Here is a 25146-nt window from a genome sequence, read left to right on the forward strand (position 1 = left end):
CCAACCAATTACTACTGGCAACCTACAGAATCTTGGAATAAACTCTCCCTCAGAGCTTGCCAGAAAGAACCAACCTCACTGAAACCTTGATTTCAGACTCATAGCCTGCAAAACTGCCAGAGAATAAATTTCTGTTGTTTAAAGCCACGCAGTTGTAGTAATGTGCTGTGGCCTCCCTAGGAAATTAACACAGCTGTGTTGCATCTTGAGACATAGATAACCCTCAACCGATCCTGTTAACCAGATGCTAAACTTTGGCAAGGCTCTTACTTGTTCTCATAGTAGGAGAGGAAAGACAAACAGCTTTCATGCACAGTGCCCATGGGTTGCAGCAGAATCATCCAAACTGTTCTCTTTGCTTCCTGCTCTGACCTCTTCCAGCCTGTTCACAACCAAGCACCTGTGATCCCTGGAAGGCTCCAAATCCTTCAGGGACTTTACACATCATGGACAATAAAAGTGAAAGGACTTCCAGTGTCCCACTATCCCACATGCAGCCTGAACCTCTATTACCTCTTTTACCATACTTCCTACTCTTCTAGCTATTCACTGCCTCTGCTCTAATCACTTGGCTTTTCCTTGAGTACATCAGGCACAGTCTTGCTGTATGGTCTTTGCACAAACTGCACCCTCCATCTGAACGGCTCCCACCAAAATAGCTGCCTGGCTAACTCCAACATCTTTCTCAACTATTGCTTTCCAATGAGGGCTACTCTGACCATGCTATTGTAAAGTGCAATCCAACCCCCCATGCCCAGCACTGTGGATCTCCCTTGTCCTGCTATATTTTTCCTCGGCATTTATTGCCTTCCAACATATCATATATTTTATTATGTGATGCTTAGTGTCACCCTTTTGTCATCCTGTGAAAAAACTACCCTCACGGGGTGAAGATTCTTGACTCTTTCATTCACTAACAAATTTTAAGAACACAGAACAGTGTCTGGCTCACAGTTAGTGCCCTACGAGTTTTGCTGAATGAATGAATAAGGGTAATGTGTATAGCAGAGTAATGTAAGTATAACCAGGTAAGCGATGAGTTCATGGTAGCAATGATCATAAAAGGATTCTATTATAAATTATCACTGGACTCAAAATGGGAGTCCTAGCACAAAAGACACGTACTTGCCATCACTAAAACATTGCCTACCCAAATGATGCCTTTTCTCCACAAAATTGATCCCTGGTGAGGACTAACTATTGACTGCCCACTGAGTGGTGACTCCTTATACTAAGCACCACGAATACAGGGGCAAGAGAAGGATGTTTGGCTGCACAGACGGTGTTTTAGGCACCCATCCTCCCAGGGAACCCAAGAGAAGAGCCCTGTACCTCCTTAGTATATGGAGAACCCAAGCTCCCAAGCCATTTCCCCCAGGCCATCCTAATGGCACCCTCAGCCTTGGTGGGAGAAGCGACGATGTTCCCACCCATCACCTTTTAATAGCCACAGGAACCTGCCCGCCCACCCACTGCACGCCCATTGGCTGGACAGTGGTAGAGGCGAGCCCTGATGAGCGCATGCTCAGAGGGAGAAGTCAGAGGGGAACCTGGGAGCTCCTTTGGAGGCTGCGATGTCCCTGACTCTCCCAAGGGGGGCTCACTATCGGCTGGGTCCCATGCCACAGAGGCTGAGGAGGAGAAGCAGGAGGTGAGTCCCTGAGGAGACGCCGTGACCTGAGGGCTTCCCTTACTGAGGAGACTTCGTGCTTCCTCTGTCACAAGCGGTGCCCAGGCTGGTGGTGACAACTGGGACGATGCTCAGGCTTCTGAGACTTGCTTTGGCCTTCTACGGGAGAACGGCCGACCCTGCAGAGCAACAGGGCCCACAGCAGCAGGGGCTCCCACAAGGTATTCCTCTGTGTGTCCACTTTTCCCCCACCCCAGAAGCCTCCCAGTAGGGGTTCTCCTCACCCCTGGAATGAGGCTGTGGTAACTCGGGCGGGTACAGCATGTGACGGCGGCTCCATCTTGTGTGTGCATGGGGAGGCAACCCTAGTCCTCAACAAGTCCCTGAGAACCAACTCCCAAACTCTCCTGTCCATCTAAAGCGGGAAAGGTGTTGACAGAGAAGACCTTGGGGGCTGTACCTCCTGTGCTTTCCCCCCACGTGGTTGTGCAGCACATGCCTATTTATATTTCCAGTAGGCGAGAAACTCCCTAATTTGCGAGTGAATTTAGGCTTGTATCCCAAATGGGAATGTAATTTGAAGCCAAGTTGATACCTTATACTTATCCGATCCCGAAGGCACAGAACTCCTGTGGGGCAACTGCTGAGGTTTGATCCCTAAGTATTGCTGATCAGCTAGGCTTGTGCAGAACAAAAAAAGAAAGAAAAGAAGAAGGAAAAAAAAATAAAGAAAACCATTCAGATGCCGTTTTGGGCTAGCCTTCAATCTCCAGATATCTTTTAGTCTGCTGAGACAGTTAAGTATCTATAGAAAGTGCTACTCATCATAATTGGTGATAATGATGAAGGAACATAATAGGAGCAGAAGCTTGACTCATATGTAGACATGGTGCTAACAGGTAACATTTACACACTCTTGTGCAAGGCACTCACAGCTCTCGACAGTTGGTGTGTATGTTAATATTAATATTCACAAGCTGGGCTCGGTGGCTCACACCTGTAATCCCAGCTCTTTGGGAGTTCCAGGTAGGTGGATCACTTGAGGCCAGGAGGTGGAGACCAGACTGGGCAACATGGCTAAACCCCATCTCTACTAACAATTCAAAAATTAGCTGGGTGTGGCGGCACACACCTGTAGTCCCAGTTGCTTGGGAGGCTGAGACATGAGAACCGCTTGAACCTGGGAGGCGGAGGTTGCTGCTAGCCCAGATTGCGCCACTGCACTGCAGCCTTGGTGACAAAGCCAGACTCTGCTCAAAAAATTAAAAAATAATTTAAAATTTTAACATTTAAATTTTGATAAATTTTTAAAAATATTTTAAAAACCTACAACAACCCTATTAGTCGAAATTGTGATTGTTGTGGATTGACAGATGAAAACGAGGTCAGAGATGTTATAAAACTTCTCTGTCCAGGGTTATGCAGATGGTGAGTGTAAGACTTATTTGTAGTAGGTGTTTGCATTTGAGGCCAATAATATGACCTAGTTTCTTTATCTTGTAGGTGACACCCAGTTGAAAACTGTGCAGGGAGTTGTCACAAGTTTCTGTGGTGATTATGGCATGATTGATGAGTCGATCTTCTTCAGTAGTGATGTTGTGAGTGGCAACGTGCCTCTAAAAGTTGGACAAAAAGTAAATGTGGTTGTGGAAGATGATAAACCACTTTATGGATTCAGAGCAATCAAGGTGAGATGTGCATGAGTTTGGAAATTGTGTCTTATCCCAGTGGGCTTTCTTTCTGCATCTTTCTTTTCTTGTATTAATCCAACATCTCTGCTGTGATCCGTAGAGGGGATGTAGACCGCAATTTGAAGCCCCACCCCTCTGAATCTGTGGGTTCTTCTGTTCTAATAGTTGTAGTAATTTGTGCTGTAAAACATAAAAATTACTTATCTATTATTCTAATCTTTGAACAATATGAGTAACAATAATAATTATTGAACTCTTTATAATCCTGCAACTTCCCTTATCAGGTAAAAAAACATTTTCTGTAGTGCGCATTCATAGCAGTGGAATTTCTATGTCAAACCATGTGCGATGTAAATATTTTAAAAAGAGCTTCATGGAATTATAATTCCATGAAGAATGTCATTTGTATTTTCATAGGAGTTGCATTGAATCTGTAGATTGCTTTAGGTTACGGACATTTAACAATATTTATTCTTCCTGTCCATGAACATATGATGTATTTTCATTCATTCCTGCCTCCTTCAATTTCCTTTGTCAATGGTTTATAGTTTTCAGTGTTGCAATCCTTCACCTCCTTGGTTAAATTTATTCCTATTTTAATTTTTTTGAAGGTGTTGTAAATGGGATTGTTTCTTGATATCTTTCTCAGATAGTTCCCTATTGTTATATAGAAATGCTACTGATTCTTGTATGTTGTTTGTGTGTCGTGCCACTTTCCTGAATTTGTTTATTAGACCTAGTAGCTTTTTGGTGATGTTTTCAGGGTTATTTATATATAAGAGCTTCCCGTCTGCAAACAGGGTCAATCTAAATTCTTCCTTTTGAATTTGGATGCCTTTCGTTTCTTCTTGCCTAATTTTTCTGGCTAGCACTTCCAGAAGTATGTGTGATAGAATGGGCAAAAGTGGGCATTTCTGTCCTGTTCCCGGTCTTAGAGGAAAAGCCTGGAACATTTCCCCATTCAGTATGTTGTTACCTGTGGGCTTATCATGTATGACCTTTATTGTGTTGAGGTGCACTCCTCCTATATCTAATTTGTGGAGTTTTTAATCACGAAGGAGTGTGGAATTTGATCAAATTCTTATCCTGCTTAAATTGGAATGATCCTATGACTTTTGTCCTTTATTCTGTTCATGTGATATAGCACATTTATTGATTTGTGTATGTAGAAAATTCCTTGCTTCCCAGGGCTGAATCCCTCTAGAACATGGTGAATGATTTTTTTAATGTGCTGTGGAATTTGCTTTACTAATACTTTGTTAAAGATTTTGCAACTGTGTTGATCAGGAATTTTGGCATGTAGTTTTCTTCGGTTTTCTCTTCTTTGTGTTTCCTTGTCTGGGTTTTCCACCAGGGTAATGCGTTGTGACAGAATGAGTTTGGAAGTGTTCCTCTCTTGCCCATTTTTTTTTTTTTTTTTTTTTGGAATAGGTTTAAAAGTATAGCTATTAATTATTCTTCTTTATATATAAATTTGGTAGTATTAGGAAGGGAAGTCATTCTATCTTAGACTCTTCACTGATGGGGGATTTTTTATTACTGAATCACTTTCCTTACTCATTAATGATCTGTTCAGATTTTCTATTTATTCACCATTACATCTCGGCAGGTTGTATGTGCCCAGGAATGTATTCATTTCTTCTAACTTCTCCTATTTGTAGCCAGATGATTGTTCATAATCTTCCTTATGATACGTTTTGTTTTGGTGATGTCAGTTGTGCTGTCTCCTTTTTCATCTTTGATTTTAGTTATTTGAATCTTCTCTCTTTTTTCCTTAGTCTAGCTAAAGTTTTGTTGATTTGCTTTACCTCTTCAAGAAACCAAGTCATTGTTTCATTGATATTTGTATTGTTCTTCTCATTTCTATTTCATTTATTTCTGCTCTGATCTTTATGATTTAGGCCCTAATTTTGCATTGCAATTTTTTCTTGTTTGTCTAGTTCCTCAAGGTGCAGTGTGAGGTTGTTTATTGAAGATGCATATTTTCTTTTGAGGTAGGCTTAATTGATGTAAATTTCACTTTTAGAATTGCTTTTGTTGTATTTCATGGGTTTTCATATGTTGTGCCTTCATTTTGCTTCAACTCAAGAAATGTTTACACTTTGCTTCTAATTTCTTCATTGATCCATTGGTTATTTAGGAGCATGTTTTTTAATTTCCATCCACTTCTAAAGTTTCCACAGTTCCTACTTTTATTGATTTCTAATACTTCACCATTGTGGTTAGAGAACTGATTTGATCTTATTTCAAACTCCTTTAATTTGCTAGTATCTGTTTTATGGCCTGCCCCATAATCTATCCTCGAGAATGTTCCACATGCAGTTGGAAAGAATATGTGTTTTGGAGTATTTGGATGGAATGTTCTGTAAATGACTGTCAGGTCCATTTGGTCCAGAGTGCAGATAAATTCCACTTTTTGTGGAGTCAGTGTTCTGTTGGGGCAATCTGTTCATTGCTGCAAGTTGGGTGTTGAAGTCCCCTACTATTATTGCATTGCACTCTACCTCACCATTTAGACCTTAATATCTGCTTTGTATATTTAGGTGCTGCTATGTTGGGTCCATATTTTTGGAAATCATTATATCCTCTTGATGAATTGACTCCTTCATCATTATATAATGGTCTTGATCTCTTTTTACAGTTTGTGATATGAATCTTATTTTATTTGAAATCAGTTTAGCACCTCCTGCGCTCTTTTGGTTTCCCTTTACATGGAAGAATATCTTTTTTCATGCCTTCATTTTCAGTTTACAAATGTCTTTTAAGGAGAAGTGGGTCTCTCATAGGTTTGGTTGTTGCTGTTGTTGCTTTTTAAATTTATTCAGCTACTCTGTGCATTTTAGTTGGAGGATGTCATCCATTACTATCAAGGTAATTATTGATAGGTAAGGATTTACTGTTGTCACTTAGAGAATTTTTTCTACCTATTTTGTAGGTAATTTCTTCCTTTCTTCCTCTTTTACTGTTTTCCTTGATGGATAAGAGATTTTTCTCTATTAGTATGTTTTGCTTTTTTATTTGTTTTAGTGTGTCTATTATAGGATTTTTTTCTTTGTGGATAGCATGAGGCTTACAGAAACATAATCACAGCAGTTTATTTTACTGATAACATAACTTTGATCACAAAATGCAAACACTCTACCGTTTAACTCCACCCATGGATTTTGGGTTTTCTGTTTCACACTTTACTACAATTTTTTATATTTTATATCCCTTAATTAATTATTGTACTTATTTTATTTTTACTAGTTCAGTTCTTTAACCTTTACATGAAAGATATAAGTGATCTGGAAACCACCATTACCTTATTAGAATATTCTGAATTTGTGTAGTTACGTTTACTGGTGAGTTTTATACCTTCATATAATGTTTTTGCATTACTCATTAGCGTCCCTTATGCCAGTTGGAAGAACTCTCCTTAGCATTTCTTGTAAGACAGTTGTGGCGGTGAGGAAGTTTCTCAGCTGTGATTTCTCTGTAAAAGTCTTTATCTCCCCTTCACTTCTGGGTACATTATTCTTGGTTAGAGATTTTTTTCCTTGCGTTCCTAAAATAGACTATCCCACTCTTTCCTGGCCTTTTATGCTTCTGCTGAGAAGTCTTCTGGTAGGCATATTGGAAGTGCCTTATATATGATTTTCTTCGTTCTTCTTGCTGCTCTTGGGATTCTTTATTTTTCATCTTTGACAGTTTGATTTTAACATGTCAGGGGGTAATCTTATTTGGATTGTATCTGCATGCAGAACTTTGGTCATCCAGTACCTAGATGTTTGTAACTTTCTCTGAGTTTGGATGGCTCTCCATTATTATTTGAGATTGGATGGCTCTCCATTATTATTTTTTAAATGATCTTTTTACTCCTCCCGCTTGAATGTGAATGACTCATACTATTGCTCTTCTGATACTGTCCCAGAAATCCAGTAAGTTTTTTTTTTTTTCTTTCCGTGCCATTCCTTTTAATTTTGTCTCCTCTGACTGTATATTTTCAATGAAGCTATCTCCAAGTTTCCAGATTCTTTATTTTGCTCGATCAGTTGTTCTTTGGATGTTCTCTATTGTGTGCTTCCTTCATTGTATTTTTCAACTTCTGGATTTGCTTGGTTTTTTAAACATTCTTTCAATCTTTCTTTCAAATTACTCTGATAAATTCCGAATCATTTCTGTGTAATTGTTTTCAAGGTTCACATAGCATGTGGAAAATAAATATTTTGAATTATTTGTTAAACAACTCATACATTCCTATCACTCTAGGGTCAATCACTGGCGCCTTGTTTTGTCAGTTTGGTGATGTCATGTTTTCCTTATTGTTCTTAATCTTTGTGGTCATGTGTTTGTATCTGTGTATTGAAGAAGTAGGTATTCATTTCAGTCTTTGCAGTCTAGCTTTTAGGGGACATCCTTTAGCAGTAAGCCTGTCCGGAAACTCTACATAGGTCTCTTTTGGTCCTTATGCTTGTGAACACTGCAGCTATTGAAGTCCTAGGGGGCTGCCTATTCCCAGGGACACAACGACAGATGCTACAATGGCTGAGATTCCCTTGGTTATGGAGGCTGGTCCCTTGTGAGACTGGAATCCAAACCTCCATTCACTGAGAACTCCCTGTGGCTGTAGAATATTCTGAGCATAAGGCCACTGGAATCACTCGACAGAGATGTAGACCAGGTATTGAGTTTGTTTTGCTGTGGTTGTGGCTTTCTGTCTGGTGCCAGGGTGGGTCTAGAGACTCTGTCCACAAGTACCATCTGAGAGTCAGGGGCCATGGGCGTCTGTCAAGTGGTGACCTGATATTGGGTTCCCAGGCAATGTCCTATGCTTGCTACTATCTCTCTCCTCTGGGTGGATGGTATCTCTCTCTATGCTGTGCTGTTGAAGGTCGGGGAAGGGGTGATATGGGTAATGTAAAACTGTTCTTACTACCCTCTTCAATGCATCTTTTCTTATTTTCATGCTATAACTGGGTACCATGGTCTCTCATCTGGTTTCCTTATGTCAAATGAGGGTATTTTCATACAAGGATAGTTTTTCACATTGATGTTTCTGCAGGAGGACGATCACTGGAGAGTCCCATTTTTCCCTCTTGCTCCCCTCCTCCTCCATCTATTTAATTTTTACATGCTATAAATATGTCCATCTTGTCCACGTGGCTTCTGTGTTCAGGAAGTATCCTTAGGCTAATTCTAAGACATAATTTACAGGAGTATTCACTTAGCTTTTCTTCTGAAAGTCATTCATTTATTTATATCTAAACATACAGCCAGTCTGGGTTTGCTTTTCATGTGCAGGACTGAGAGAAGGATCCACATCTTGTTTCACTACTGGCTACTCAGTTGTCCCTCAACATTATCTGTTTGTACCTGCTGTTGTGTTGGTGGCATTTGCAAGGCATAAGAAAGAGAGTTGGGAGCCATGAGACGCGGGCAAAGTTTTAGTCTGCAATATGTCTGTGAGTTGGCATGGAGTCAAGGCTCAGAGAGGTCCAAGGGTCCTATGGATCACCCACTTGGATACTGTCAAAAGTGGGGATAGATACATGGGCAGGAGACTGGTGCCTCATTCCTTCATGATAGTAGGTGAGGGGAAAATAAACATCAGATTGGTATTGACAGTTGGAAAGGCACCAGTTAAGAAATGGGAATAGCAGCAAACTAGGCTATTTTTAAAACCATGAAAAATTACTGACAACTCAGTGGCTCAAGTTTCCATCAGAAGTCTTTGATCAGCAAATTCCAACCCTAGGAGTTTATCCTATAGTTCAGTCAGGCAAGTAGCCCAAATGCTAGGATACAAGTGAAATGTCTAATTACGTGGAATTGGGTTAGTAAATTATGGCACATCCATTAATTGGGATTCCCTATGACTCTTACTGTCCTTTCTTGTTATTTAAAAACCTTTGTGTTAATTTAATGTGATACTTTAATACTGAATACCATGCTAATTTGCTTTTAAAACAGGCATTTACATATGTATATATATATTTGTGCACAGACAAAAACATCAGGATGAGTGTTACTGCCAAAATGTAGTCCCTGGTGGTCTCTTGGTAATGGAATATGGATTATGGGGTAACCGCCTTTTGCTGTCTGCATATCTGGTTTTTGTTTTTCCTATTTTTAGTACAATGAACTTGCATTATTTCTGTTAGTTTTAAGGATTATAAAATAAGGACTATTGCACTTCCAATAAGGAAAAAGGTTTGTATGCCTCTTTATTGTAGATAAAGTAAAGCCCTAATTTGGCTTGGTTTTTTGAACCTTCCCCAGTTGAGGTTATTGCTCCAACTTTATCTTGTGCTTCTCTCTCCTAGGCCTGGATCTCGAATGTTAGGATTTTGCTCCCTAGGCTCCTAACTTCTGTTGTTTTTTTCTCTCCGCCTCCGTGCTCCTCTACCCCTGTTTACAAGGTTACACCTCTGTCTTCTTTCACAACCCAGCACAAATCTGACTTCCCCCAAGCAATGCCCCTATTTTCTCCCTGTCTGAAATGTTCTCCCTCTAGATAATTCACAGAAACCATTTTGAACTAGTTTTATATCCTTCATCGCAACCTGCTTATGACTACATACCTTTCCACTTTACCGTCATTTCATTGTGAATTTCTGCAGGCTAAGGACGGTATTTTTTAAATCTTGGAATCTAATGGTACAGGAGCATTAAACTCAGGTAGGCAATTAATGTTTTGGGATACATTTCACAATTCTTGAAGCACACACATGACTTTTACCATCATCTCAAGTCAATGGTCCATTTGCCAAGTGAACTATATTCACCAGTGTTTAGGATGGCTGTTGAAAATATTTTTGAATACAAGTGTTTTAATCATGTAATTTCCATGTTTAAATTTGTATTATTTTTGAAGTAACTCTTTCCTAAATCTTACAGGTGGATGTTGTGCCTCACCGCCTTTATGGTGCTGTACCCTCAGACTCAGGAACCAGAGTTTTAATTGGATGTGTTACTTCTATAAGTGAAGATACTATTTATATTAGTAACAGCATTTATTTTTCCATAGACATTTTTTCTGAAGGTATGATTTACATTTTGAGATATACGATCTAATTCTTAAATTTTTGAGAGGATTTTAGTCCTGGAACAACTTTTACAGTGTACTTGGCTTCAGTCAATGGCTCTTCAATGTTAGAAGTAGACCGTTCCAATCAAAATTAGGTACAATATAGGGGCAAATAGACAGTATTATAAATTGTGTGCTGTCGGCTATTGTGTGTTCATTTGTTCAATGCCCTCAGCAATGCCTGGATATATTTTTCATTCACATAAGAATTTAATTTCTAATCATGGAAACAATCCTACAAGTACATAGAGACACTATTTTTAATACCCTTCAAGGACTATACTTGAAGGGATCATTTCTGTAGTTGGTTACTAGAGAAGTTTCAGTGACAGGGTAGATTACCAAATTTTAAAAGAATACACTTCAAATGCTTCAAATTTAGGATTGGAGATAGCGCCTTGTGAGTGTGTGTGTGTGTGTTGTTGTTGTTGAATTCTCTTTGTAATCAGCAGATATATTCTAATATTTAGCTTCTACCCAATGATATTTTTTTTGTCTGTTTTGTCTACTGCTGCTGTCATATAGCTTGGGTATAAATGGGGAGATTAGCTCTGCTTCCCCAGGCAGCTTACTGGTTTGTTTTCTTAGGTGCAAAAGCAGGACTCTGACCTGAATTTTGTTTTAAGATGTTGACACTGTCTGCTTTGTTGAGAAGAGACTATGAGGGAAAGGGTGGAGTCAGGAAATCAGTTAGGAAAATGTTGTAATATTCCTGGTGAGAGATGATGGAGATGTGAATGAAAAATGGAGAAGTGGAGGACCTAAGGATTGAGTTGACTCTGGATATATTTTGAAGTTAGAGAAGAACCCAGGAGGTAATGGATTAGATCTTTGATGTGGAGGAGAAATGAGTCTAAGGTACCTCCAAAGTTTTTGGTTTGAGCAGTGGTGAGAGTGGAGTTGCCAGTTTGTGATGTAGATGACTGAAGTAAACAAAAGTTGGTGAATACGGAGAATACCAGCAACTCAGCTTTACACATGTTAGATTGGTGTAAGCATAAGGATAATTGATCCTGAGGTTGGTTAGAGCTGGAGGTATATACATTTTGGAGTTATAAGCATATAGATATATGTTAAACCCACACAAAATAAATGTATGTAAATTATCAGAGAAAGAGAGAGAGAGAGACAGAAGAGGTCTAACACTGTGTCATTCTACAGTGTTAGGTCCTAAGGTGGAGAATTGTTTCACTTTGTTGATATTGCTAGTTTTCTGGAGTCATTGTGGCAATTTACTGTCTCACTTGCAGTTGGGATTTCCATTTGCTCCAGATTCTTTCATGTAACTTTGTTATCCTGTGACTCACTTTTAACTTACTGCAAACTTCTGTTTGAAACTCAGTGGTCTTAACTGTAACCTGTGAGGCAGATACTTAAGAGTTCATCAGCCGAACACAACACCAGGGGAAATTCCTTCATTCTGAAAGTAACAACATTTTCTTGTGGTACCGCTACCACTACTACCAATCAACTGTTATTTGGTGGTTACTATGCACCAGGAATGATTCTGTGTGTATCGCACATATCAACTAATTCTCACAGCAGCTGCGTATCATGAAGGCTACTTACTGTGCTTCTCATTTTATAGATGAAGAAAACAAGGCACAGACAGTTTAACCACCTTTCTTAAGGTTGCAAACTGAATGAGTGGCAGTGTCAAGATTCGAAGCCACGTAGCCAGGGTCAAACTTGTGCTCTTACCTACATGTTTGACTGCCTCTCACTAAGCAATTGTGAACACGAACAGTTGTTTAGTAAATCCTGTGCCGCTCCCTCAGATTGGCTGTGATGCACAGTTGACACTTTCCTCCATTTAAATTTGTTAAATCAGTAGAGGAGAATCAATGCCTAAGGATTATAAATTTCTTTTTGGACTTAGAGATTTGCAGTGTCTGTTTAAATATGCACAAAATGGACTTTAGTTCTAGCAGAACTGACTTTAAAGTAGTACACTATCAAATAACGTGTGAAATTAAACGTGACCTAGTTAAGAGATCATGACACTCACATTTCTCCATGGCTGTTTTAGATTTTGTGCCTTATAAGGGTGACTTGTTAGAAGTTGAATATTCCACTGAGCCAGGCATCTCAAACATCAAGGCAACTTCTGTGAAGCCCACCCGTTGTATTCATGCAGAAGAGGTAATTTCTTTCCTGTTGCTCCTGTCAGCAGTTTCTGATAACCCTTCCTTTGGTGAGAATTTACGTGACCAGGATTCTGTTGGGTGTAATGGGAATAACAGAAAATATGAAGAAATACATTCTTTGCCAACAAAGGAGCCACTTTTCTTATTGAAAAGGCAGGATCTTCCAAAGGAAATAATTAGAAAATTACGTAGAACGAGCACATGATTAAGTTCTTTTTTTTTTTCTTTTTTTTTTTTTTGAGACGGAGTCTTGCTCTGTCGCCCAGGCTGGGGTGCAGTGGCCGGATCTCAGCTCACTGCAAGCTCCACCTCCCGGGTTTACGCCATTCTCCTGCCTCAGCCTCCCGAGTAGCTGGGACTACAGGCGCCCGCCACCTCGCCCGGCTAGTTTTTTGTATTTTTTAGTAGAGATGGGGTTTCACCGTGTTAGCCAGGATGGTCTCGATTTCCTGACCTCGTGATCCACCCGTCTCGGCCTCCCAAAGTGCTGGGATTACAGGCTTGAGCCACCGCGCCCGGCCTGATTAAGTTCTAAATTGTGCATTTTACTCAATATCCAAGTGTTATTAGAATCTTCCAATGACAGGAGGAAGAAAAACAATCTTTGTGCCAGAAAATTTTAGGGAAAGAATGAGCGGAATGTGTTGTGGGACTTGAGCTTACCAGTAAATGCTGAGGATGATTTGGGTATTAAAGCCTGAATATGCGCAGGCAATTCAAGGCAACAGAGGGTAATGGACATATTTTGGTAATATTTAGAGCTGGATTTCTCATTTGAGACCCAGGCCTCATTCCCAGAGAGTCTGATTTAATTGTTCTGAGGTGGAGCGTGGACATGGGTATTCTTACAAAGCACCCCTCGTGTTAGCGACGGGCCAACCAGTTTGGAAATCAATGATTTGCATCGAAGTGACCTGCACTCACGCAGGACCCAGAGTGAGGAGGTACAAAGCTGGTTACAGTGATTATTGGGCTTTCTCATAATCATTTCCATTATTTATACTCACAGGTCTGCATTACTAGCGTACATGGAAGAAATGGGGTGATAGATTATACTATCTTTTTCACCTTGGATTCTGTGAAACTTCCTGATGGATACATACCTCAAGTATACGATATCGTCAATGTGGTCATGGTGGAGAGCATTCAGTTCTGCTATATTTGGAGAGCGGTTTCTGTCACCCCAGCTCAAAAATCGTAATGACAAAGCATTTTTATTCTGTTTATCTTTCCTTTTATGAGCAGTAAAGGGACTGGTTTAACTGAAAAGGTTAGCTTAATAAGCCTAAATAGTATTTTACATATGGCTTTTCTGGTAAATCTAATTGAGATACTGGCTAGTTCAATTGGACCATGAACCCAGCTTAGGGAAGTGCCTTATCAATTAAAAACCACGCGAAAATAGCTCGCTAGTCACTGGAGGAAAGGAGTTCTTAATTAAAATGAACACTGCCATTAAATTTGAATTCCATATTTCCCATTAGCAGCAGCGGATTCCAGGATGATGGAGGCCTGGGACGGCCCAAAAAGGAACGTCGGAGCCAAAGCATTTAACTGAAAAGGCATCAGGGACAGCATGTTAAAGGCATGATTTAAAGTTACCATTTGACTTCAGTTTTGAGCCCCCTTTATGCTGTCTGTACAATCTGTATTGTTCCATAGTCTCTTTCATCTTCTTTCACCCACATAACTCGCACTGTTTATTGTTTCAATATGTTCCTTATTCCCCATGCTAGAATGTAAACTCCACAATGGCAGGATGTGTTTTGATCTTTTTGTTGTTGTTGTTGTTGTTCTTTTTTTTTTCTGTTGTCATTAAAGCATCTCCAAGCACTTAGAAGAGTGCCTAACATAAAATGTTATTAAGCTCTATGACTGAATGATTGGGCCATCTATGATGTTTAGCTGCGGTTCATTCATCACTGGTTCCTTAGGAATAAAATTGTTGAGCAACGCATTAAGACCTCTGTCGATTTTTAAATAACACCAATAACCATAGAAAGCCGACTCTGCTGTACGTGAGCCTCCGTGAGCCACTTTGCTGCAGGGGTGCAGCTCATGTGAAGTCACGAAGAAACGTACAAACACAGAGCCCGTCGAAGGAAGGATAAGCTACTTACCCACTGGGAAAGGTTATACTAAAATTCCACAAGTAAACCCCATGAAACTTCATGCTTTCGTCTAATAGAACATTTAACTAGGTAGCTGTGACCCAGGGGAATGGATGTATTCAGACCTTTGAGCATAGCTTGAGTGTCGTTGTGAACTTACCCTGAGTCCTGTGATTCATAATTTCACCACTACCACTGGTCCTTGAATAAACAGAGTTGTGTTTTTACTTTACACTACAGATCCAGTGAGACGTCTCAGTCATCCAGGGATTTGTTTCCCACTTGATAGGGACGGTGAAGGTCTTGTAAAATTCCCATTTTCACTCATTGGTTCACTCTACAAAATCCTACTGACTCTCTTTGATGTGCCAGGCACTGTTGAGGCTCTAGAGTTATACCCTTAATCAAAAGGACAAAATTCCAGGCCCTAATGGAACTTGTGTTCTTTCAATGCCCCCACCCCCTAACCGTCCTTGGCTTCCTGACCCATGCAGCAGTAGCTCCTATGATTGAAAGGGGCAAGCGGGAGATGTGGCAACACCAGGTGCCTGTGAATGTCGTCATTCAAAAGCAGCCCCACACCCTGTGGAATTACAGAGCAGTCCACGTTAGACTTGAGAGATGCAAGGGCCATGACCTTCACTACCTCCCACTTAATTCTGCAGTTTGGTTGATGTGGAAGAATGGTCTCTGGGAGTTATAATGCATTATGATAAGCCCAATCAGCTGGTGATTCAGTCACAGCTGCTGTTTCACAAACTTCCTCACCGGACTGAGGATCACCTGGGAGGCAGCAGTTCAGCTGGGCAGGTGGTGGGGATTGGACACATTTCCTCTACTTTCAAATAGCAAAGCCCAGAACTGCTTTGCTTTCATAAGGCCGACCAAGCGGCGGTGCATTTTGAATATTTTCCCTCAGAGATGAGCTAACTCCAAGGTTCTTTCCCACAACTGAGAATGAATTGTGTTTGATCATCTCACCCTCATCACATCTGTGTCCCTAAATGGATGACCTCATGGCACAAGGACAGATGGACCCAGGAAGTAGGAAATAGCGGACTCTGTCAGAAATGTGTTTTCCCCAGGTACAAAAGAATTGGATTGAAAACACAGGGACCTGTTACCACGAGTTTCTGGGGCTCCAGTATTCTGCCACAGAGCTTCCAACTGGCACACCATGAAGGTGTTGCAGATGTGCTGATATCAGATGCTTCTCCGCTCATTTAGGGATACATGCAATGAAGAAAATGAAATAAGATAATGATCTTTAGCCTGGTTTGGCAAACTATGGCCCTTATGCCAATTCTGGCCTGATGCCTGCAATGATTCTCAAAACATAAAGTTCTGTTTAGGTACCCAGAGCCTAATCTTGGCCCAATAGATTGAACCTAGTGTTCTTGCCATCATGATTATGCACACTGTTAATCAAAGGGGCACCTTGAAATTTCTCATCGTGATCATGGTTTCATCCTCTAACTACCTGTAGCTTTCAGAGGTTCTGGTTCATCATTTCACTCCTCTTGTGGGATGCATAAATCTTTAACTGTACATCTGCCAAAGGGATATGCTCTGTGAATGTAAACAACTCTTCTTTGTTATGCTTAGTGTGTAGTTCTCTGTTTTGTCAAAATTTCAAATTCTACTTAATCAGCCATATTTACAAGGATCCCTGTTCCCTTGGTGTTGGAGAATATGGTGTTTTGAATCGAAGCTCTTATTTCTATTGGCAAACTTGAGGTTGCACGTAGACCTCCAATACCAGCCCAGGAATATGGAGTTTATACTATGTTTTCCTCTCTTTCCACCTTTCCACCTATATTGCTTCCTTCTCAGCTTTGGAGAACCCTAACTTCCATTATCCTCTGTGTATTTACTTCTTTGCACAATCCTGCCATATATGCTCTCCTACTCTGGGCAGCCTTCCATCTGTACTCTAACTCCCTGTTCTCATGGACCCTGGCTTGCAGGAGGCCTCCTTGGAACCACTTTTTGGCAGGCTCCCTGCCTGCCTTCAAATCCTTGGGTGCCCTCCTCTACAGGGAAGGGCCCCAAGAAGCATATGAAAAAAATGCTCTACATCACTAATCATCACATAAATGCAAATTAATTTTTTTTTTTTTTTTTTTGAGACGGAGTCTCGCTCTGTCTCCCAGGCTGGAGTGCAGTGGCGCGATCTCCACTCACTGCAAGCTCCGCCTCCCGGGTTCACGCCATTCTCCTGCCTCAGCCTCCCGTGTGGCTGGGACTACAGGCGCCCGCCACCGCGCCCGGCTAATTTTGTATTTTTTTTTTGTAGAGACGGGGTTTCACCATGTTAGTCAGGATGGTCTCGATCTCCTGACCTCGTGATCCGCCCATCTCGGCCTCCCAAAGTGCTGGGATTACAGGCGTGAGCCACCGCGCCCGGCCATAAATGCAAATTAAAACCTCAATGTGAGACCATGTCACACCAGTCAGTCAGAATGGCTATCATTAAAAAGTCAGAAAATAATAGAAGCTGGCATGACTGTGGAGAAGAGGGAATGCTCATACACTGCTGGTGGGAATGTAAACTAGTTCAGCCACCGTGGAAAGCAGTTTGGAGATTTCTCAAAGAACTTACACAGAACTACCAATCAACCCACCAATCCCATTACTGGATCCCATGTACCTAACTAATTATATAAATCCTTGTGCCATACAGACTCATGCACACATATGTTCACTGCAGCACTATTCACAATAGCAAATACATGGAATCCACATAAATGGCCGTCAATGGTAGACTGAATAAAGAGTATCTGGGGTATCTATATCATGGAATACTATACAGTCAGCAAAAAGAATGAGATTGTGTCCTTTGCAGCAATGTGATGGGGCTGGAGGCCATTATCCTAAATGAATAAATGCGGGAACAGAAAACTTAGTACTATGTTTTCTCACTTACAAGTGTGAGCCAAACCTTGAGTATACATGGACACAAACAATAGACAAATAGACACCTGGGCCTATGTGATGGTGGGGGGTAGGAGGAGGGTGAGGGTAGAAAAACTACGTGATGGGTACTATGTTTATTTTCTGTGTGATGAACTAATTTGTATATGAAGCCCCCATGACATGCCATTTTCCATATAACAAACTTGTGCATGTACCCCCTGAACCTGAAATAAAAGTTGGAAAAAATTTTTAAAAGGTGGCTCTTTGACAAGATCAATACAATTTTGAACCTCTAGCTAGGCTAAGTTAAAAAGAGACAGAGAGAACACAAATACTGACATCAGAAGTGAAACAGGGGCCACCACCAATGATCCCATGTGCATTAAATGAATAATAAATAACTCCCACAGATTCCATAACCTAGATGAAATAAAACAATTCTGAAGAGGCACAATCTATCAAAACACACAGAAGAAGAGGCAGATACTTTCAATAAGCCTATGTCTATCAAGAAAATTGAATCAATAATCAATACCTTCTAAAAGAGAAATCAGGAAACCCGGCTGGGTTTACTGGGAAATTCTACCAAACACTTAAGTTTTAATTATACGAATTGTCTACAATCTCTTCGAAAGTTTGAATCAAAGAGAATTCTTCCTAACTCACTCCTTGAGGCCAGTATTACCTTAATACCAAAATCAGACAAAGATGTTATAAGGAAGGAAAACTATAGGCTAATATCTCTCATGAACACCAATGTAAATATTCCTAATAATACATTATCAAATTGAATCCAATAATGTATATAAAGAAATATACGCCATGACCAAGTGTGATTGATTACATTTGTCAAAGCCCATAGACTATGCAACACAATGAGTGAGCCCCACATAATTTACCAGCTTTAGTTAATAATAATGTATCAATACTGGCTCTTTGGTGGAAACAAATGTCCCACACTAGTGCAAGATGTGAATCATAGGGGAGACGGTGGTGGTGGGCATATGTGAACTGTCAGTACTTTCCACTCGATTTTTCTTTAAAACAAAAATAGTGTATTAGCCTAAAAATCTTGAGTATGTAGATTAAGTGAACAATTGAGAAATAATCTAGCACTGCTATTACAATCTAACAAGTCTATGTGTGTCAGGTGATGAATGGATTTGTCTAACAATGTGTCCATAACGTCCTGGGTCCCATCATGCTCTTACTCGGTAGATGCTGTGGTGTCCCTGCTGCTTCCCACACACTGGTCTGACTGCATTCTTTAACTCAGAGCAGTAGAGCCTCACATTTTTATTTTGGTGACATGGGATACAGGTGGGCTTTCTATGCCTTGGAAAAGCTGAGGCTGAAAGTGGACCTGTTCCTTCCTAAAATCTCCTGAACCACAACCTGTCTGGTACAATTCAGAGACCCCCAGAAGTGCAGTCATGGAGCCCCAGTGAGGGATCCCTATCACCTCCTTCTGTGTGAAGCAAATCCCTCCCCCGTGTTTCTAAATGGCCACAGATACATGCCAAGCCTTGTCCTGATCTGTCAAACACCCCCTCTCTCCAGGGTCTTTACCACTCCCTGGGGAGGTTCTTGAATGAAGGGAGGAAGAAAGAAGCAGAAGAATGGGTGTCTGCACTCAGCAGGTAACTGGCCTCAGGCTGCTGAGTCAAACACTGTGCTTATGGGCACTGATGACAGAGCCAGGCTGCTTGGACCCAAATCCCAATTCTCCCAGGCTTGGGGCCTTTAGGCAAGTTGTTCAACTTCCTTAGGCATTCGGTTCCTCATCTACAAAAAAAGCAGTGATAATAACCCCTGCCTTGCAGAGCTTTGAGGACTAAATTAGTTGTCACACATAATGGACACAAAACTGTGTCCAGCATAGATTACACACTCTATGAGTCTTTGCAATCACAAGTATCATAAAGAAGGAGTCTGCATTCACCTTTCTTCCCCTCTCTTATGTTTTTCATGCTGAGGCTTGATGAAAGGACAGGCCACGCACTCTATGCTCCTTTACCACCCCAATTCATTCTCATGACTCTCAGCAATCCTTTACGTTCAGTGAACCCTTCCAGCCCGCTGCACTGGGGACTCCTGTCCTCCACCCTGTAGACCTCTCTTGATGCCCCAGCACTGCTTCCACTTGGTTCTTAAGACCCTCACTTTCCCCCCTCCCTCAGTGTGATCATCTTTTGCAGTGATCATGCCTGTTTTCTCTACAGGAGATGAAAGACAGATTACATTCACAGTGCCAAGGAATTACAGAAGACCCATCCTAACTGGTCACCCTGCTTCATGTTTTGGCTCCTTCCAGCCTGTTCACAACTACACAGCCTGAGGGATCACTGGAAAGCTCTAAACCTTTCAGGGATTTCAAATATCATGTACAGTAACGTCCAAAACACTTTCAGTGCCCTACAAGACCCCGCAGAGACCAAAACTTTATTACCTCTCATGACATTTCTCTCTATATTTTGCAAATTTAATATCATGTCATTTTTTTTAATAGAGATGGCTTTTAACCTTCCACTTCAAAAACTCCTTTCTTTTCTTTTTTTTTCTGTATTGACTTGGCTCGAACGTCTAGTGCAATACTGAATAGACATAGTAAAGTTGGCATCCTGATCTTGTTCCTGATGTCAGGGAAAAAGCTTTCAGTCTTACCAAACTCTATGCTCCTACAAGAGACTCACCTCATATTAAAGAAGCACGTAGACTGAAAGTGAAGGGATTGAAAAATATATTCTATAAAAACAGAAACCAAAAAGACAGTATCTTTACCCATATCAGATGAAATAACTAAATCAAAAGAGAGAAAAGGAGACAAAGAAAGTCATTCTATAATAATAAAGACATCCATTACTCAAGATAATTTAACAATTATAAGTACACTCAATATGAGACCACCAGCATGCATAAAGGAAATATTAGTAGATCTGAAGGGAAAGATGAATCACAATACAATAATAGTAGGGGAGTTTAAATACCCACTTTCAATAATAGAAAGATCATCCAGACAAAAGGAACACTGAACTTAAACTACACTTTAGACCAAATGGACCTAACAGACTTCTACAGAACATTCCATCGGAGAGTAACAGAAATACACATTTTTCTCCAGTGCACACAGAACGTTCTCCAGGATAGATTAGTCCTATGTTTGGCCACAAGACAAGTCAAAACAATTGATTGTGAGGACTGAAATCATATCAAGTATGTTTTCTGATCACAATGGTATGAATCTAGAAACCAATAATTGGGGCAATCAGGAAATTCATAAACATGTGGAAATTGATGCACAAGCCACCGAACAAGAAACGGGCCAAGGAGGAACGCAAAAGTGAGATAAAAAAATACCTTGACACAAACAAAAATGGAAATATAACATACCAAAATGTATGGGATGAAGTAAAAGCCTTTCCAAGTGAGAAATTCATAGCAGCAAATGCCTGTATCAAGAAAGCAAAAATATCTTAAATAAAAAAGCTAACATTAAACCTCAAGGAACTAGAGAAAGACAAGCACATTAAGAACAAATTAGCACAAGGAAGAACACGACAAAAATCAGAGCAAAAATAAATGAAAAAGAGACTATAAAAGGAATAGAAAATGCAATTAAATCAAGAGTTGGATTTTTGAAAAGATAAACAAATTCGTCTTAGCTAGACTAAGAAAAACAGAAAGAAGACAACATAAAGAAAACCAGAAATAAAAGAGGGGACATTACAATTGGTACCACAGAAATACAAAGGATCATAAGAGATTACTATCAAAAATTATATGCCAACGAATTGGAAGACCTAGAAACAATGGGAAAATTCCTAGATACATATAAGCTACCAACAGAGAATCAAGAATAAATAGAAACTGGAGGACATTATGTTAAGGGAAATAAGCTTGGCACAGGAAGACACATTTTGACACATTTTGCCTCTTCTCACTCATTTGTGAGAGCTAAAAATTAAAACAATTGAACTCTGAGAACAAAGAGGAGGTTTCTCTGCCCGACTCTTGCTTGTGGGTTCTGGGCTTGAGAGGCACCTCTGGGTTTGAGCTCTCCAGTGTCTCTGCTAGACAGGGATTCTGACAGTCCACAGACGTTGTGTCACCCAGTAGCTGCTCTTGGGGGGCGGGGAGGGGCCGGAGGGCGGAGGTGGGGCGGTGATGCTCAGGCTGTTCACAGTCTTTTTGTAAATTGCGACCATGAAGTGCATTCCTGTCTAAAGGGAAGAAAATGAATACATGCTCGCCAGTTTTTGTTTTCTGCTCTGACATATTTTCTTCATTTTCTCTGCCAATATCAAACCCGAGAGAAGAGATAGGAATTGTAGATATCACCCTGCTCCAAGGAGAACAGAGAGATGGGGAAGAAGAAGAGCCATCCTCGATGCCTAGTGGAAAGGTAGAAGCTCCCAAGCGACATCCTAAACCTCTTTACCGTGATTAAGGCTGCATTTTTCTTTTCTTTCTTCCCGGGTGTTCAGTGAACACTTGCCCACCTCCCTTGGGATCAGGTAACTGAATCACGCTCTTTGAATCCTGCAGTTCTCAGTGCAGACAATGTTTTGCTTGAGAGAAGCTACTTTCTAGGCACCTCAACATTCATTCAAGAGAGCTGCCTCACAAGTGCCCTGAATGCGGGAAAGGATTCATTCCCCCGTAGGTCCAACGATTATCGGCACCAGCCAGTTCACGTGTGGGAGGCCTTTTTAAGGAAGTTGGAGTTTGGTTACCCAACCAAAACTCCAGCTGTGGCCTAAAGTGACCACAACACGCTTCATCAAAGAGCAGCCGAGTACATTCTGGGACTTTCCCGGATTTCATCCAGTAGTGCAAGGAAGAAATCGCCTTATGAACAGGATTGAAGAGCCGTATGAGAGGAATCAAGAGGGGTGGTTGTTATTGTTTTAGCTTTTCGTTTTGCTATGTTTTCTGTTTGCAAATTTGCAATATAGTTCTCTCAACATGTGGCTAGGTCGGAATGTGTCGTGCACATTAACAATCCTATGAATGTCGTGCTATTCCTGTTCACATTTACAAATTATTGATATGACATTTAGTAAGCACCCTCTATGCGTGAGTTCTATTGTGATGGGGATACAGTGACAAAGATGGACCTAAAGATGAGACTTAGAGATGGTCAAAGCCTGGCCCACTGTCACACAGCCAATGAATTACAAAGCCTTGGCTGTGCACTGCCCATCCCTGGCTTGTCCCTTGGTTCTGGTCTCTACTCCAATAACCCCCAAGAGATGCCTTCCTTGACAACCCTAGTATTGACTCCCTTGCCGGGCACACTGCACACCCTTACCTTGTTCATGGTTTCTCAAAGTACTTATTCCTATTGAAATTTCATATTCTTACAGGTTTGGTTGGTTATTGACAGTGTCCCCCACCCAGAATGTAAGCTGTGAAGCTGTGGCAAGGGGGCTTTTGTCTTGGTCACGGGTCTGACCCTAGCCCCCAGCAGCACGGTCTGGCATATGGGTGGCATTTATTGGAAGGATGGGTCCTTAGAATCTCGGCATAGACTGCAATTCCCCTGACCCAGTTCCTGCTCTCAGTTTGGCCTCAATTTCTCTGTGCTCCTACAACAATCAGTACTACTTCTGCCCTAACATTAATTCTACTCCCTTGTAGCTATTTGCTCATGTGTGTGGCCCACTAGACAGTAAGGACCCCACATCTGTCTCATTTATCCATTATAGCCCAGCATGCAGCACAGACCCGGGCACACAGTGCAGGTGTAGAAACTATATATTGGATTAAGTGGTTGAATGAGAATATACTTGGAGATGTGTGGAAGATCAAGAAGTGTTAGTAATTAGGGAATTGTGCTTTTTATGTAGAAGGTTAATTGTAAACTTTTGTTGAATTGACTTGGATTTCAGCATAATGTTTAATATAATCAGAATACTTTTGATAAATTTTACGTTCCTTTCATGCCCCTCCTCAGTCCCATTGACCTCCTTCTTTCCCTAGAAGCAATCATTGTCATGCTGTCATTGCCAGTCATAATTTCTTATTTCACGAAATGTTAGCCATAAATGACAGGCCAATGTTGAGTGTTGAATCTGGGGTAACGGTGCCACAGGAATACGACTGCCTCCATGATGGTCCTCAGCAGCAGAAACAACAGACACACAGCCACTGCCTCTGCCTCTGCCTCTCACTACCCCTCGCCCTCCTGTGGGTGAACCTAACTCCTGTTTCCACCCCAGTCCCTTTGGATATGCATTTCTGGTCACAGCAATTTACTTTTGGCCATGGAGTGTGATTGTGTGTAGCTTCAGCTCCATTTTTCCTCTGTTCTTTGCATCCCCTTTTGGTCCATGGAGATGGTTATCTCACTTTTATGCAGGAATATATCTTTTTTACCTCTTTACAAAATATACCTCCTCTATCATTGTTGTGGACTTGGAGAAGATGGAGGATTTTTTTTCCCTATGAAAGGTTACTATTTTGCTCTCCATTGAACATTTCTCCCTAGTGTAGCATATCTAAAATCAAGATGTGTATTATATTCTATGACCTTTTAGATTTGATGAAATGTGATAGAGAATTATACAATGATATTGCACATTTCTCAATATCTGGTTCACACTATTATATATAAAAATAAATGGCCAGATTTGTAACATGCTATCTGTAATCACTTTTGGTGGTGCCTGTTTTAAATGCAGAGAGAATCAGGATACTTTTGAGAAGTATTGATCTGATGATATAAATGTTGAATTGTTACTGAGAAGTGCAGACTCCTCTGTCTTTTATGTTTCTGGGAGAATGAATTTGGCCAAGAGACAATTGAGCCACAAAAGAGAAATTATTGAAGGAAAATAGCAGAGAGTTTATTTAGAGAGACAACACATTCTCAATGATGAGGCAGAGCAGGCTGCTGTAAGAGAACAAGCCAACAGCAGTGAGAGTTCTGTGTTGCCATTTTAATTATGCGCTGTTTTCTCGTGAAGTCCCCGCCTCTATCTTAAGCCTCTGTCTTTTTCTTTGTCTAGTTTTCCCAAGTCCCTGCCTTTTTCTTGCCTAGTTCCCACCCCAGGGTTGTGGGATTCTCCCTTACTGTCAGTTGATGCACATGTGTTGGCCCAATGTTGGATATGAATTCTACCTAATGGGTGCGTTGCTCATTATCACCACCCCAGGAATGTTGTAGAGTGGTTAAATCAGTGTGTATTGCACCAGCATATCTCTTAGGAATTTCTCCTTTGCCGTCTTTCTTTTTTACTTCTTTACAAAATATAGCTCCTCTATCTGGAGCTATATTTTGTAGCTAGCTACATTCTGACAGATTAACTGCAGAGTGAGCGATTACTGGGCATCTTAAGGGCCATTTCTTTGTGCATAGGTATTTCCCGTCTTCTCTGCTCATATCTACCATATGCGTTTTGGGTGGTCTCCGGGGTGTCAGATTTTCCAGACCTCATTTTTTTCAAGGGCTCCTCCTCCTCCTTGTGTCATGCCCCTCCTCAGTCCCATTGACCTCCTTTCCTCCCTAGAAGCAACCATTGTCATGATGTCCTTTCAGGTCATAATCACTTACTTCTATTCCACAAAAAGTTAGCCATAA

General features: G+C 40.9%; 1 protein-coding gene across 1 annotated transcript; it reads left to right on the forward strand.

The window, feature by feature from the left end:
- The first annotated feature begins 1757 nt into the window (after positions 1-1757).
- LOC102122143 (cancer/testis antigen 55) lies at positions 1758-14494 on the forward strand. Its single transcript, XM_005594654.5, has 6 exons — positions 1758-1851; positions 3134-3318; positions 10201-10345; positions 12420-12532; positions 13547-13734; positions 14022-14494. Exons 1-6 carry the CDS (start codon positions 1758-1760, stop codon positions 14089-14091), a joined length of 795 nt encoding a protein of 264 aa, XP_005594711.1. The 3' UTR covers positions 14092-14494.
- Positions 14495-25146: the final 10652 nt, after the last annotated feature.

This window comes from Macaca fascicularis, chromosome X (assembly GCF_037993035.2).
Source record: "Macaca fascicularis isolate 582-1 chromosome X, T2T-MFA8v1.1".
Lineage (NCBI taxonomy): Eukaryota > Metazoa > Chordata > Mammalia > Primates > Cercopithecidae > Macaca > Macaca fascicularis.